The following is a 15,547-nucleotide window of genomic DNA, read 5'->3' on the forward strand; positions in this document are numbered from 1 at the left end:
TAAAATTACCCCAGGAAGCTTTGGACTGGTTCCAGACACATGGAAAATAGACTTCATGTGCCAGCCCAAGCTGATGCCTCCAGCAGCCGGCCCTCCTCCCCAGGGGTTGTTCGCCTGTGAGGCCCCACAGCCTGCTCTCCAGGCCTTAGTAAGACTTCAGCAGCGCACGAGGGACCCACAGCGTCAAGGCCTTGTGGTGGGGTGCAGGCGTGGGAAGAACTGAGCTGCAGGATGGTTGCTCTCGTGGGAGACTCGAGTTCCCTGGGGCATAGGGATTGGGGGGCGGAGACTCCTCATCCGGGTGGGACAGGCTGTTCTCCTACTGGAGCATCAGACACACAGAGATCCTCAGTAAGTGCCGGTTACTTTTATATGGATGTTGCCTTTTCCTAACTTTCTGGGCTTCGGTATTCTCGTCTGTGAAACAAGCAGATGGGATTTCGGATCTTCGGGGTCTTTCCCAGTGTTACCATTCTGCAGCTTAGGAACTTGGCCTTGGGAGCCTGGGCTGGCAGCTGGCCCTTTCTAGTCCCCTGGTTTAAAGGCAGCAGCAGGGAGCTCAGGACCTTTGGAGGTCCAAGGAGAGAGCTGGGTCTACACTGTGCCCAGGAACCTCCTTTGGTTCGAGTCTGTGTGTGGCTCATGTTTTTGCACTGTCTGGTAAGAACCCCCCACTCCATGAGCATAGGGGCCTTATCCTCATCTCCAGCACTCAGCACGGTGTCCAGTGCAAAAAGAGTGCAGGGCTGGATGCATGAATGCATGCTGAATGCATGCATGCACGCATGCACAGAGGCCTCTAGGGGGAGCCCAAGGTTTGCCCCAGCTCTTGTTGCTCCTTCAAAGGTATGTCGAGTGGGGGGGGGGGGGGGCCTGGGTGGCTCAGTCCGTTAAATGTCTGACCTTCGCTCAGGTCATGATCTCACGGTCCCTGAGTTCAAGCCCTGCGTCGGTCTGTGTGCTCAGAGAGCCTGGAGCCTGTTTCGGATTCTGTGTCTCCCTCTCTCTCTGACCCTCCCCCGTTCACGCTCTGTCTCTCTCTGTCTCAAAAATAAATAAACGTTAAAAAAAAAAAAAATGGTGCGTCGGGAGCAAGGCATTCCTCTCGCCCCTCCCATTCTTTAGCCACCCCCAGCTCTATCCTCCACCACCTCCCATACCCCCAAGTGTTCAAGTTTTGCTTAGGTCACCTGCTGTAGGGATGGAGACCCTGCAAAGAGTTTTAAATGTCCACCACACTGCCCCAGGACCACTGAGTATGAGTGTGGCCTCCTTCCTGCTCTGTTTGGCAAATTATAGGGCTGTCTCTGCAAATGCTCTCTCTTCTCCCAGAGGGCTGTGGGCCCTTGGGGGCTTCTGTCCTGGTCTGAGAAGGCTGGGGTGGGCCCTGGGGCCAAGGCTTCCTGCTGGAACTTATGATCCCGTCTCCTATATTCAGGAATCTCTGGCTTTTCCTTGCAGGCAGAGAGGTGGTGAGATCCAGGTCTCAGGTTTGGACTCGGGGAAGCAGGCCAGCTGTCAGCATGGGCACTTTGGCCTGCTTTGGTTCTGAGCTGTTCAGGCCTGTCTACCCAGATAAAGGAAGTTTCTGAAGAACCAGCCAAAGTCCCAGCTGAGGACTGGGGATCAGATGTAATTGTCCTCGTTTGCCTCTTCTGTGCGTACCTCCTTAGGGATGCAAGGGAGGGATGGTTACCAGGGACAAGGTTGAAACTGGCCTTGGTCGGATACCAATGATCATCAGTTACAATAGGACAGCCCGTGGCATCTTCATTCCAAACACAGACCATGAAAGGATGTCATTACATATTGATTCCACTGGCCCTGAGAAGAGGGGGAGGGCACAGCCCCACCCTGCACGTGGTTGACAGAGTGCCAACCCCCTTTCCGCTTCTCCTAACTTGTAGTCTGGATAAGGCTGCTCCAGGGGAGGGACCTGACTCTTCTAAGCCAATTAGCTTCGTCTCATCCCCTGTGTCCCTATTACTGGTCCAGCAGCTGAGTCTTAAACCAATTAGCACGCGGCATTTGCTCGGTCACAGAGAATTGCTTCAGCAGGGGCCCACTGCCCAGCTGGCTCAGAGCCGACTGTGAACACTCAGCGCTGCCCCTGGGCGCTCTTGGCAGCCATCCTGGACCAGGAGAGAAAAAACGGCGCTGGCACAGCACAGAGCTGGTGCCTGCCCTGTGCCCTGTGTCTGGACTCTCATAACCAATAAAACCTCTTTTTATTGCCGAAGCCACTTTAAGATTGGTTTCCTACTACTTCAACCAGAGGTAGAACATTCTTACCGATGCGCCAGCTTCATAATTCCTATAATAACCGATAGGTACGTGCTACGTGCACTTTAAAGGCACCGTCTTCTTCACTGACACAACCATCACCTCAGCACAGCAAAAACAACTTCAAAGCCAATTTGGGCCTCCATCTACTTGAAGGATATTTTTGGACCAGCCTCCACCACCTAGGAACCGGTATTCTTGCAAGAAAGGTCCACTCTATCACTCTTCGACCCTTGCATAATGGACACAATGGCCAACTCTTCCAGGTGCCGAGGAAAAGCTTTTCTCTTCCTATGGCCTGGTATATTTCCCTTTTCCCACTGGATGTCAGGAAGCTCAGAGCTATCCCAACAGCTCCACTGAGGTCACCATCTCTTCCTTAGGTCCTACCAGTCATGTCTCCCGACATGCAGTGTTGTTGAGAGGCTTGGCTGGTGTCTAGTAAGTTGTCAGCTAAGCACCTCACATCTAGCAAGCGCACAGTACAGAGGAAGCTTTGATCATGTCTGATGTTTTCTCATCTTCCCTTCTACTTTATTTGTAACCGTCTGGTACCTGTATTTCATTGTAGGTATTGCCTCACACACATTTTGGGAGTAGGCAATGAAAAACAATAAAGAAATCTGGTTCATAGTTCTTTCCCCGTATTTCCTCCCAATGATCCCCGTATTCTAGTTAGAAAACCCAATCAGAAGCAGCTGGAGAGGGTGCATTTTTATTTCTTCTTAAAAAAAATAAATAAAATGAATACACGGGCTGGAATTTCCTTCCCTTCTCTCATTCTCCCCCTTAAAAAGAAGCAAACACTGTGAGAGTCCTTAAGATAGAGAGGCAGAGAGCGGGCCACCTGGACCCACGCCGGAAGGAGAAGCAGCTTGACACACGAGGGGCCGGAGCGAGGCCTGGCGGGGGAGCGCAGCCTGCCCGACCGTGGCCGCTAGCGGGGGTGATCTATCGTCGGCGGGGATGGACCTTCCGGGATCTCCCCAGAGCCCTCACAGCTCAGTCTTCACCTTGTGCATCAGATCCTTCTGGTCAATCTTGTCTAGGTCCTGGTACCAGCGGTTGTAGGCCAGCAGGGCCACGTTCTTGGCAGCCACGGCCATCACCTCCACGGAGCTGGCCGCCCACTCCAGGGCATTGAGGTGGAAGAGCTGGTCGTGGAGGGCGAAGCGTGGGAGGCCGCTGTGGGAGCCGTACAGGGGGTGGGCCTGCCATTCGGCCGTCTGCACCGAGTAATAGGAGCGGAAGAGGGTCTTCAGCTGGGACCGGAGGAGGGGTTTGGGGGACTGCACTCGCCAAACGGCTGCCTCCTGAGGCTGCTTCCGCCGGAAGTTGGCCGAGATGTTGACGGGACAGATGTTGTCCAGGGCACAGAAGAAGTTGGGGAAATCCGTGGTGAGGATGCTGGCAAAGGGGAAAAGCTTAGGGTCGGGGAAACCAAAGTAGGAAGAGTTGAGGTAGCCATGGACCAAGGAGACGACGGTGGGCTGGAAAGGGCCCTGGACGGCATCAATGGGCGGGTCGAAGCCTTCGAAGCTGATGGTGCTGCTGCTGTTGTCCAGGTGCAGGGGGGTGGCGATGACCACTATGTCGTAGAAGTCAGAGCCATTGCCCACCTCGTTCTCATACTCTACATAGTACAAGGGCTTCCCTTCTGGAAGGAGAGAGAATAGAGCACAAAAATCGATTTATTTCTCGGTTTCTACCCACTGATCTCCCCCTGGGGCCTAGTGCTGAGGGGATGAGACTCCCGTGCACCTGGGCCGTCCAGATGGTGGGTCCTGGGCTTTCCATGCCGGTGTGGCTGCAGGGTGAGCACTGGACTGGGAGTCAGGAGACCTGAGCTTTGGCTCTAGCTCTGCTGTGGACTAGCTGGAGGAACTTGGGCAAGGCTGTGGCTCGAAGTCCTCCGTGGTCAAACGAACTGGGCTAGATGAAGGCAAGTCTCAGCTTTCTGGCTCTGACATTTGACTCAGGACGACAGTGCCCTCTGGCGTCACTCGGCAGTGCCGGGGCTTTCCACGGGTTTGTCGGAACCGCTCCCCCGCAGATCAAAGACCAGGGCTTAGGGGCAGAGTGGTGGAAGTGAGCACGGGTCTAGGAATGGAGTGGCCACACCCCGTGCTCTGCTCACTCACCTGTCTGTTGCAGGGTCACAGTGGTCACTGTGGCATGGATCACATTGGCCTTGGTGAGCTTCAGCAGACCGGAACAAACCAGCTTGTTGCCTCCCTCCACAGACCACAGGCTGCCCTGGGCCCCAGCGAGCGACATGGCTCCTAGGCAAAGCGGGGGAGAGCGGCCAGTGGGTTCTCAGAACCACTGGGCTGTGTGGCTGGAGAGTCCGGCACCATCCTGCCCGCTGAGCCCTCCCTCTCAGGCCCGACTTCCCCAACACGGACAATGAGAGACAACACACACCCACAAATACAACAAACTTTACAATGCTATGAAGTCAAAATATGCTCAAGGCAAGAGCCAGCTATAAAAGACCACAGATTGTAAGATTCTGTTTACACAGATCGCCCAGAAGGGGCAAATCCATAGAAACACAGAGTCGATTTGTGGTTGCCCAGGGTTAGACGGCAGGGGGTTACTGGGGAAGTGATGGCCACGGTTATGGGATTTTCTGGAGGCCACGAGAGTATTCCAAAATTGACTGGGATGATGGCTACACCACTCAAAACCATTGAATTGTTCACTTTAAATAGGTGGACTGGGGGCACCCGGCTGGTTCAGTCGGTGACTGAACTCTTGATCTCGGGGTTGTGAGTTCGAGCCCCACGTGGGGTGTAGCGATTACTTAAAAATAAAACCTTAAAAAAAAATAAAGGGGCGAATTGTGTGGTATATGAATTGTATCTTGAAGGATACACACAAGTACTGGAAGAGGGAGCAGGACAGCCTCGTTGAGGGGACACTTGGCAGGACCTGAAGGCTGGGAGGGAGGTAACCATGCCAACAGCCAGAGGAACAGCAGCCCGGCTGGCTGGCCGTGGGAGGTACTTGCTAAATACAAACCTTTTCATTCATTTAGCCAACAAAAATGGGCTGAGTGCCTCCAAAGGTCCAGTCCCTTTTCTAAGTGTTTGGGATACCCAGTAAACAAAGGAGACAGAGCTTCCCGCCCCTGGGAAGCCTACCTCCTAGTGGGAAGAGATGAAAGGAGTAGATTAAATAGGCAGCTAGAAGCTGATGGCCACAGGGTAGGGGGACTGGCCCTGCTGCGGGCAGGAGTGGGGTGGCAGGGTAGCTTCCATGAAAAGGAACGTCTGCACAAAGACATGGTGGGGAGCAAGAGTTTACCAGAGAAGAATGTTCCAGGTGGAGGGAGGGCCACCCAAAAGCCCCAAGATAGGGGTGTGTCTGGAACGCTGGAGGCATGAAAAGGAGGCCGGAGTGGTTGGAGCGGGGATGAATGAGCAGGTAGGTGGTGGGGCCCAGGCCAGGCGGTGCCTTGAAGGCCACTGGAAGGGCTCTGGGTTTTACTTGAAGGCAAGCGGGAGCCCTTAACAGAGTTTTACACATAGGCCTGACATGATGTGTCTTTTGTTTTAAAAGGATCCTGCAGCTGAGCCCGCAGGGGGAAGGGGGCAGGAGGGCGGGGAGAGGGGCCTGGCGGGAGACCTGTAGTAATCCAGGTCAGGGAGGAAATGGCGGGGGGAAGCAGCCAGACCCTGGATATATGCGGAAGGCAAAGCAGATGAGATTTCTTGACATACCATGTGGTGGATATGAGAGAAAGAACGAGTCAAGGTCTTGGCTGGAGCCACACAGAGGAGCTACTACCAACCAAGCTGGGAAGACCGCAGGGGAGGCGGGCTTGAGGGGAAGGGTCAGGCGTTCAGGTCTGGCCACGCTGAGTGCCCGCCAGGCCTCCCAGTGGAGGCACCTGGTGAATGTGCAGTCCTGGAGGGAGGTCTGGGCTGGAGGTCATGCTCAGGAGCCAGCGGGTGGAAGCGTGAGTGGTCGAGAAGAGGACCGTGAACCTGAACCTTCCACGTCAGCAGCCTAGGAGGAGGGATGGACCCAGCCTGCGCAGGTCGTGCACATGCCCCCTGGCCCCAGTAACGAGCTGGGGAGAGGAGACGCGCTGACGGAGGAGTACCCGGGGGCTCCGAGGCCCCAGTGGGGCAGTTCCTGAAACTCAGTGGTGGAAACACACTGGACCTTAGATCTCAGCTTTCCTTTCGCCATCTGAGAAGTGGGGTGAACACTATCTCCTGCCAGCCTGGAGGACTGATGGCCAGAATCAAGTAGGGTTGAGGCAATAAGGTGCTTAGGCAACCAGGCCTGGTAAAAGTGAGGTTATTACGGGGAGCCCAGCCCCTTCCGGGCGCTGTGGGTCAGGGGAAGGGCAGGAGGCAGGCCGAGGGCCAGAGGCTCACCGGCAAAGGCGGGCATCGCCGCGGACTGGCCGTAGCTGGCCCGCAGGACTGCAGAGACGACGTCGTCGATGAAGCGCTGAGTGACGCCCACTTGGAGCAGGGACTCGGCCACGGAGCGCTGGGTCATGTTGACGAAGGCAGACTCGCCCAGCGAGTAGAGCAGCTCCTCCACGCCTGAGAAGGCGTAACCATGGGCCTGGTACTTATAGATCCTAGAAGACACGCAGAGGAGCCCTTGTGCCGAAAGGCCTTCTGGCTAACCGCCCACTGCTGGCTCACCACACCCGAGAGCCCCAGCAGGGACCTGCCCCTCCTCTCCGTGTAGGGGGGAGAGAAGGCTGATTACTTGGCCCGTTTGCTGACTCTGACGGTCCTTTCCCAGCCACAGCGACAGTGCAGAGGGGGGGGCGGACACCCTGGAATCCCACTAGACCTGGCTTCACATCACGGCTCTGCTAAATGACGACTCTGGCACCCCTGTGAGGGCACAGCCCACTTCTCACTTGGGGGGGGCGACTGCCGGGCAGTGTGGGCCACAGCCCGTCCCCACAGACGCTGCCCCGTCTGCAGCGGCTTTGGCTCTGCGCTGGCTTCTGGGGCCACACTGGACCCGATGGCGCCTGTCTCATGCCAACGTTGTCATGCTCTGTGCTAGCCCAGACTGGCCTCCTGTCCGGCTCCATCCAACAGGCTCTCACGCAGCCCCGAGCTCCCGTCTCGTCCCTCCACATCTCCCCCCCTCCCGGTCTCAGGGACTAGCGGTTGCTGGGACTCATCTGCTGGTAGATTTCCAGAGGTACTGGTCCTTGAAACACTGCCTCTGCCTGGGCTGCTTTGTAACCGTGTTGACTCTGATCGTCAATGGGACGTCCAGACAGAGTTCCTCTCCCGCGAAAGAAAAAACTCAGCGTTGTCGGTTTGGGTAAAATTGACAGGGGAGAGAAAAGAAGAAACAAGAGGGGTAAGGACATAACCTTTGGGGGACACCTGGAAAATATAAGAAGTGCCATGAAAGGCGTAGCTGAGGAGGTGGGGAAAGTGGAGGAGGCCAGGGGGCCATCTTGAATGACCGCCTCTGGGCCAGGAGGCGGGGAGGACATACAGCGGAGAGCTGGGGTGCCAACCAGCGAGTGGGTGAACTGTGGGAAGTGGACAGAGTGACACTGGACCACTTGTGCTCATTATCTGAAGGGGTCGGGGAGGAGACCGGGACCCAGGGAGGAGGGAAGTGGTGAAAAAAGGAGCTTGTTCTAGATGGGGAAGCTGGGGGACAGCAGGGCTTGTAAGCGGGTGGCCCACAGGCTGCGTGAGGCCTATACATGCTTCATTTCGCTTATTTATAAGATGAATTGGTTGCATGTATTGAAAAACCAGATTTCACACATAACTCTGGATTTCTAGCTTCTTCCAAAAAACTGGAAGATCTCGCCACATGAGGTCAGCATTGCCACGCGGCCACAGCTGGCTGCCCCCTTCGGTGGGGCCTTGCTCCTCAGGGCACCTGCTCCCTCCTCTTCTCTGGCCCCTCTCTATTGCACTCATTCACATCCTCGGTGCGCCCCCTGCAGGTGGCTGTATTTGCAACCCAGGCTCTTAATTCATCATCAGTTCAGCGGAAGGAAGGAACGCTAGTGCGGCAACACCAGAGACCCATCCCCGCGCCGTGCGGGGCTCTCACACGCGCGCAAGGAAGTCCCTTTTCCTTCTCGACAATTTACAGTCCAGCTGGGTCCCTCCCCGTCTCTCTTCCTCCCTCCCTCCAGAAGGCCTTGCCTGCGGCCTGCCCCACCGTACCTCATGAACTTCTCCATGACCTCCTCCACCCACATCTGCAGCCTCAGGAAGCTGATGCCGTAGTGCCACCAGAGGCGGAAGAGGTTCAGCAGGTACCAGTCCGTCTCTTCCAGCACGAAGTGCTCCCCGCTGAAGATGGCGCTCCTGCCCACCACCTCTCGCCGGTGCCTCAGCCCTGAGGGAGACAGGGAGGAGCCCCTCAGGTCCCTCTCACGGGGCCCCCAAGGAGATCTAGCGGTGCCTGAAGCAAAACGCAGGGTCCTCCTAAAGGATGCAAACGGACGGGCTCCATTAAAGGGAATATGAACGCTACAGTTTGTTCATCTTTGCTGCTTGTTTAAAACAGTGAACGAGGGGCGCCTGGGTGGCTCAGTCGGTTAAGCGTCCGACTTCGGCTCAGGTCACGATCTCGCGGTCCGTGAGTTCGAGCCCCCGTCTGAGTGCTGACAGCTCAGAGCCTGGAGCCCGCTTCGGATTCTGTGTCTCCCCCTCTCTCTGCCCCTCCCCCGTTTGTGCTCTGTCTCTCTCTGTCTCAAAAATAAATAAACACTGGGGCGCCTGGGTGGCGCAGTCGGTTAAGCGTCCGACTTCAGCCAGGTCACGATCTCGCGGTCCGTGAGTTCGAGCCCCGCGTCAGGCTCTGGGCTGATGGCTCAGAGCCTGGAGCCTGTTTCGGATTCTGTGTCTCCCTCTCTCTCTGCCCCTCCCCCGTTCATGCTCTGTCTCTCTCTGTCCCCAAAATAAATAAACGTTGAAAAAAAAATAAATAAAATAAATAAACATTAAAAAATAAATAAAACAGTAAATGAATGCACTGGGCTGGCTAGTCAATAAAGACGTGACAATGTAAATAATATGCCAGTTCAGTTTTGTTTTTTTTTTTTTCCACAGGGATCCACTCAGTCACGAGGGAGGGAAATTCAGATGTCATCCCGGAATGTCCAGGGGCTGACAGCTGCAGGGCTTGCTCTCGGACGGTGGCCTTGGACACCAAGACCGCCCGGAAGGACTCACGGCTCTTTGCAAGCTTCCACATGCTACAGCTCACAGAGCCCTGAGACTTAAGCAACTCACTTTATCCTCTCTCAGCCTGGGAAGAGGCAGAACAGGTGACAGCATCCCAGTTAAAGATGCAGAAACCGAGGCTTAGAGGTTACAGACCTGCCCCAAGCCACAGGTTTTTGTACATTTCCCTCCTACTCCTGTCCCTGAGCCACTAAGCTCCCCCATCCCAAGGGCAACATTCCTTCAGCATCCTTCCAGAGATGTTTTCTGCAAACACTCATACGTGTATATATCTAGGGGGTTCTTCCTCCTCCTACCCCCACCCTCCACACACTGCTCTGCACCATCCTGACGTACTGTGTCTTGTAGATTGTTCTATACTTGGGCATAAAGGACTTCCTCAATCTGCCTGCTGAACAGTCTGCTGGCTACTTAATATTTACTCTCAGACCCCAGTGGGTGGGCACGTGGGATATTTTCAACCTTTTGCTACTACAAACAACACTGTAATGAATGACCCTGTGTGCATGCCATTTAGCACATCTTCAAGTACACCTGCGGGATCCCTTCTGAGAAGCCGAGTTGGTGCGTCAAACAGTGTGTGTCTTTGTGGCTTTGCTACATGCTGCTGGGGTTGAATCCAGCTCTCTTACTCATTAGCTGCGGGGCCCCAGCCAAGGTGTAGACACCCTCTGAGCCTCCGTTTCCTCAGGAGATACAACCCCGGTCTTGCAGGAGGGAGGACTGGAGGTGAGGTAATGCCTACACACCGCCTAGAAGGATGTTGGGTACCTGGCAAGCACACAGCAGGTGGAAGCCGTAAGATTATGGCTACTGAGAGGCAGCAAATTGAAAGGGAAGGAAACTGGCCCGTGCTCTAATCCGGGCTCTGCAACGAACTCACTGCGTAACCTCAGGCAAGTGCCTTCCCCTCCCTGGTCTCAGCTGCTCCATCTGTAAAATGAGGAGACTGGGCTACGTGACCTTCCGGCCTTGACCTTCGGGGCGATCTGGGAAGAGCCCAAAGGCTGCCGCCAGCCTCGGGTGCTGTGTGCTGGAGCCCCGGGACGGTGCACTCACCCAGCTGCTTGACGAAGTCCTGCATGTGCAGGCTCAGGGAGTGGAAGGAGGCGGCCCCGCTCTCGTAGTGCTGCTTGTTGACTGAGATGGTGGCCAGGCGGCCGCCCACGGTCCCCTTCTCGAACACGTCGATCTGCACCCGGGGGCCGAAGTGCTGCTGGAGGAAATGGGCCACGGCAGAGCCCCCGATCCCGGCCCCCACCACGGCTGTCAGCAGGCCCGGGAGGCAGACGAGGGGAGAGACAGAGAGCGAGGCCGTGAGGATACAGGTGCCACCCTCGCGGCCTCCTGGGTGGTGGCTCCCAGGCCCTTGCGTTTCATCGGCTTATGACATCTCGAAAAGGAAATCTGCAGGCTAGTGTTTAGTAAAGCTATCAAAAAAGAGCAAAGGACAACCTGAAAACTGTCACCTAGTAACCCTCCTTTTGTCATGAAAGGGACACGTTGGCAGCACAAAGAGCAGGAAAGAAATCTCAAAATCCTGGAGGATCATTTAAAGCGAATACATTTAATCTTACACAAACTCGTTACATTGTCCCTGTTTTTCTTTCACTATGAACTGGTGAAAACTTGGTCACTGACAGGTACTGTTAGGTTAGAACAGTGTTTGGAAACTCAACCCACGGGTCGGCAAACTACAGCCCATGGGCCAAATCCAGGCCCACGCCTGTTTTTGCAAATAAAGTTTTATCAGAACACAGCCACACTCTCTGTAGCGGGTCTATGGCTGCTTTCATGCTATGGTGGCAGGCCTAAACTATTTATTCTCTGGCCCTTTCCTGAAGACGTCAGCCAACGACTGGTCTAATGCAACCTACCACCTGGCACTTAAATCTCTTTTACATCTGTGTTTGCCAAGACTGGAATACACCCTGTGACGGGTTGCTCACTACCATGCCGGGCACTGTATACCGGCCTGGAGTCTTGCTCCAAAGTTTTGGCTCTGGGGTCTTTCTGGATCTTATTATCCACTGTCTTTCCTATGCCTCCTGCCTTCCTGCCATTTCTAAACTTGGTTCATATGCCGTGAGTGTTCTCATCCAAGTCACTGATAAAAACGTTTCACTGGCAACGTGGGCTCTGAGGTGCTCCTAGGAACCACGGTCCAGGCAGATCCTAATCTCGATGCTAATGCTGAATAGCATGGTGCAAAGCCAGCAGAGCAGCTGTGAGGCTATGGAACTGGAAAGCCACACTACCCACACTGTTTGCCCACCACGTATCTGAGACACAGGTTCCCTCTCATCTGACAGTCGTGGAACTCGGTCCAAAAAGAAAGTGAGACAAATCTGGTGTGATCTGTCTGCACTAGACCCATGTTGGACCCATGACGGACCACCAGCTCCTGTCAAGAAGGCAAAACTACAGGGTTCTTTATGATCTGGCCTCCACGGCCTTACTCCCCGCCCCACTGCCCAACACTCCAGCTTCTTGTCTGCCTTGACTTGCCTGTCTCACACTTGTGCCTTTGCCTGCACTGCTCAGGAATGCTGTCACCTTTCACCTCGCTGCTTCTGTGGCCCCCGCCTGTAATTGTAGCTTGGCTTCCCGGGCTCACCGCAGACAAGTCAGGTGTCACTCCCACATATCCCTGCAGCACACGTTCCTACCCTGGGGCTCGCCCTTGCACACTATCCTCCACTCTCCTCGTTTAAGGACCGGGCGCGGCTCACTATGCCCCCAGATCCTGGCAGGCGGTAAAGCTAAGGATTTGCTGCATGTTGAAAAAAACAAACCACTTCCTCCTTTCCAGTGTTGACAAAGCCATTTTCAAGAATGCCCTTAACCTTTACAAAGCGGTGTGCTCCCTTCCCCTCCATTTGCGGCGGAGTCCCAAATTACCCATTTTTCAGAGGAACTACTCTCACGAGGCCTGGAAGCCGCCCACAGGGCTATAGGGAAGCGGAAGAGCTCACCCCATCGAGAACCAGCTCATCCGACCCCCACAACCTGACGCCCACTCTCTAGTCCATGATAAGATGTGCTGGGGCACAAGCGAATCAAGCAAGGCTTTTGTCCTCCTGAGCTCATGCAGGGAGTGGGCAGACAGACTCATGGACAATGAGCTAGGACAACGTGTGACCAAGTGAAGCAACAGGGTTCCAGGGAATCCTGAAGAGGAAGCAGTGAATTCTGCCTGAGGATATGCAGACCAGGCTCCACAGGGGAAATAACGTTTGGACAGTCGGCTTTGCCAGGCAGCAGAAACACTCTCCACAGTGACATGGGCATGTGGAACTGGGAGGGGGGGTCGGGGGTGAGGCGTTTAAAGGGTCCAAAACCACACTGAGGTATTCAGATTTGACCCCCCAGCAGTCCGAGGGTGAAGCCCTCCTCACAGGAAGTTTCCTCATTCTCGTGTGTAGAGTCCAAATCACCAAGGGCGAAGTCAAGCTTTTGTCAGACAGCTAAGTACAGTCAAAAAAGCTACGGGGCATCTTGGCATTGCCCAACGTCCTGCCCTGGGTGACCCCTGGGGCCAGGTGGGCAGGGCCAGCTGGAAAGACTCAGTGAACTCTGCTGCCCACTTTTGAGAGATGGGGGAGGGCCCCGCACCTCCAGACACGGCCTGCCTGACTTCCCCATCTTTCGAAGCCTGGCTCAAAATCCACCTTCTCTAACCTCTCTAGCTCTCAGGATTTCTCTCTCCCCGGAAAGCCCTAAACTCTCAGTCCTGGCAGGTTTGTCTGTCTTACCTCTTCATGGCCTGAGCTGTGGTTTTGTAATCCAAAGGAACCTTAGCCCTGTCCTAGCCCAGTAAGTCTGTGGTGCTCCCACGGGACATGCTTCCCTGCCAACAAGGGTACAGAGAGGGCAGCTTCGTGGAGTAGGGCTCTGTCCCCCCCCCCCCCCCCCCCAGAAGCCTAGCATCTCTGCCCATGGGAATTTTATATGTGAGGGAGCTTGAACACCTTTGGGAGTCATGTAGAGTTAAAGTGACAACTGTGACGAGAAATAAACTGCAAACAAATAGGGAACTCGAGCCAGTGATATGCAGTGATATGCACGATGGAGTATTTAGCATGGTGCCCCGATGTCCGCGATTTATTTTGAAATGCATCAAGTTAACGGGTGGGTGATAATTAGGTAATAATGCAAGTACAGTAGCAGTTTGCTACTGGCAGAATCTTGGTGGCGAGTACATAGATGATCACTGTATATCCAGTTCTTTCAACTTTGCCCATGTTCGAAATTTTTCAAAATGAAACATTGTAATAAAAACCAAGATGACTGCTGTTAAAAGTTCTTCCCTGTCGTCCAACAGATCTATCTCCACTAGACCTACCACGGGCTCGGTCTCCTATTCTCCCTGAGGTTTTGGCTTAGATGTTACTCCTAGGAAGCCTCCAGAGGCCTCCCAGAGGCCTGAAGGGGTGGGTGGAAATGCTCTCCCTATCAGGGTACCTTCTCGGCCTTACCACCGACTTCCCTTGTATTGCGCCGTCTCTCCTCCAGACAGGAGCTACGGAGCACTGTGCCTGCTACACTGACGGCCCTCAATAAGCCTTCATTCATGAATGACATCACCCAGACCCAGTCCTCTCTGTCATCCATCGGGGCACCTGGCAAAGAGCCAGGTCCACCGTAGATGCTTAATGTCCGTGGACCTTCTGGTGAGATCTGTGGCCAGTCCTGCCCCGAGCCTCTTTTCCAGCCCCAGACAGGCGTCGCCACATGCCCACGCCACCCGGGATCAGCACCTTGCCCACTGCCGGTCCCCTTCCTCGCCCACTCTCAGTCCCTCGCCTCTTCCCCAGCCAGCTCCTCTCCGGAAGACCCCTCCCTCGCCCAGTTTCCCTCCCCTTCCCCCACCCGGCAGCTCCCTGCTGCGATCCCTTTTCCCTCGCAGCCCTCCCCCGCGCAGCCCCCCACCCTGTCCTTCCCGCACCGATTTTGCTGGGCCGGGCATCTCCGCCTGTGGCGGCGGCGGCCAGGAGCGCGGCCAGCGCGGCGAGGAGCCGGGCAGCGCGGGCCATGGCGGGCGGCGATCCGGGCTGCACGCCGGGATTCGGTCGCTCGCGGGTTGGCGCTGGGCTCGCCGCCCCGCCCCGGCGCCCCACTGGCTGTTCCGCCTTCAGCCCGCCGGTCACAGCCTCTCATTGGGCGAGCGGCCGTCTTTCTCCAGCAAGAGGCCCTCATTAGCTGCATCCCTCTCGGGCAGGCTCTGTCATTAGCAGCTTCCCCGTCCCGCCTCCTCGATGCGGCTTCCTCATTGGCTGGCTCGTCCTGCCCACGCGCAGGTGTGCGCGCTTCGACCGAACAGCATCAGGACCAGGGCCCCACTGCGGGGGACCCTGACGGGAGGGAGACCCGAAGCTCTGACTGCCTCGGTTCAAGCCCAGCCGCTGCGAGTTACTAGCTCTCTCACGTGCCTTCTCTGTGTCTCATTCGGTTTCCCTGCTCTGCCTTTCTAAGTGGTTGTGACAATCACGTGAGATAAGGGACATGATACCGCTCGGCAGTGTCTGCAAGTGCAGCAAATTGCTGACCAGGCGTGCAGCCATGGTGGCCAGGCGCTACCCGCTGCATGCGTGGAAACGAGCCAGATGCTTTCGAGACTGCTGTTACCGACGTGTATTTGCAGTTTCTACATACAGTTTGTACCTCTGCCTTCTACTTAAACAAAGGCGCGGGGGGCGCCTGGGTGGCTCCTTCGGTTGAGCGACCGACTTCAGCTCAAGTCATGATCTCCTGGCTCCTGAGTTCAAGACCCCTGTTGGGCCCAGTGCAGACAGCTCAGAGCCTGGAATCTGCTTTGGATTCTGTGACTCCCCCTCTCTCTGCCCCTCCCCTGTTAATTCTCTGTCTCTCTCTCTCAAAAAAGAAATATCAAAAAAAAAAAAAAAAAAAAAAAAAAGAGGGAAAGATTTCATCTAGTCTCTTCTCAGGGGGAGGAAAGGTAGTAAGGAAGGATAAGCTCCCATTTTCACCCTCTAAGAAAACAAGAGCAGCGCAGCGTGGTTAGTACTTTTCACCGTGAAGGGCAGATTCCT

General features: G+C 55.4%; 1 protein-coding gene across 1 annotated transcript; it reads right to left on the minus strand.

Annotated features, from left to right (window-relative positions):
* Positions 1 to 1,045: 1,045 nt before the first annotated feature.
* Positions 1,046 to 14,593, minus strand: PCYOX1L (prenylcysteine oxidase 1 like). The gene is made up of 6 exons (XM_045437542.1): positions 14,443 to 14,593; positions 10,554 to 10,760; positions 8,469 to 8,643; positions 6,675 to 6,886; positions 4,425 to 4,565; positions 1,046 to 3,940 (listed from the first exon to the last, which is right to left on the minus strand). The coding sequence occupies exons 1-6, from the start codon at positions 14,528 to 14,530 to the stop codon at positions 3,279 to 3,281; spliced, it is 1,485 nt and encodes a 494-aa protein (XP_045293498.1). The 5' UTR covers positions 14,531 to 14,593; the 3' UTR covers positions 1,046 to 3,278.
* Between the last annotated feature and the right edge of the window lie 954 nt (positions 14,594 to 15,547).

This window comes from Leopardus geoffroyi, chromosome A1 (assembly GCF_018350155.1).
Source record: "Leopardus geoffroyi isolate Oge1 chromosome A1, O.geoffroyi_Oge1_pat1.0, whole genome shotgun sequence".
NCBI lineage: Eukaryota > Metazoa > Chordata > Mammalia > Carnivora > Felidae > Leopardus > Leopardus geoffroyi.

What these genes read in the sequence shown, in the direction of transcription:
- PCYOX1L (XM_045437542.1), bottom strand. Translation starts at nt 14,530, where the DNA reads ATGGCCCGCGCTGCCCGGCTCCTCGCCGCGCTGGCCGCGCTCCTGGCC. An exon ending in GTCATGGAGAAGTTCATGAG is followed by an intron (nt 6,887 to 8,468) that starts GTACGGTGGGGC and finishes CGTGTCTTCTAG; the next exon opens with GATCTATAAGTACCAGGCCC. An exon ending in GGCGATGCCCGCCTTTGCCG is followed by an intron (nt 4,566 to 6,674) that starts GTGAGCCTCTGG and finishes CGCTTTGCCTAG; the next exon opens with GAGCCATGTCGCTCGCTGGG.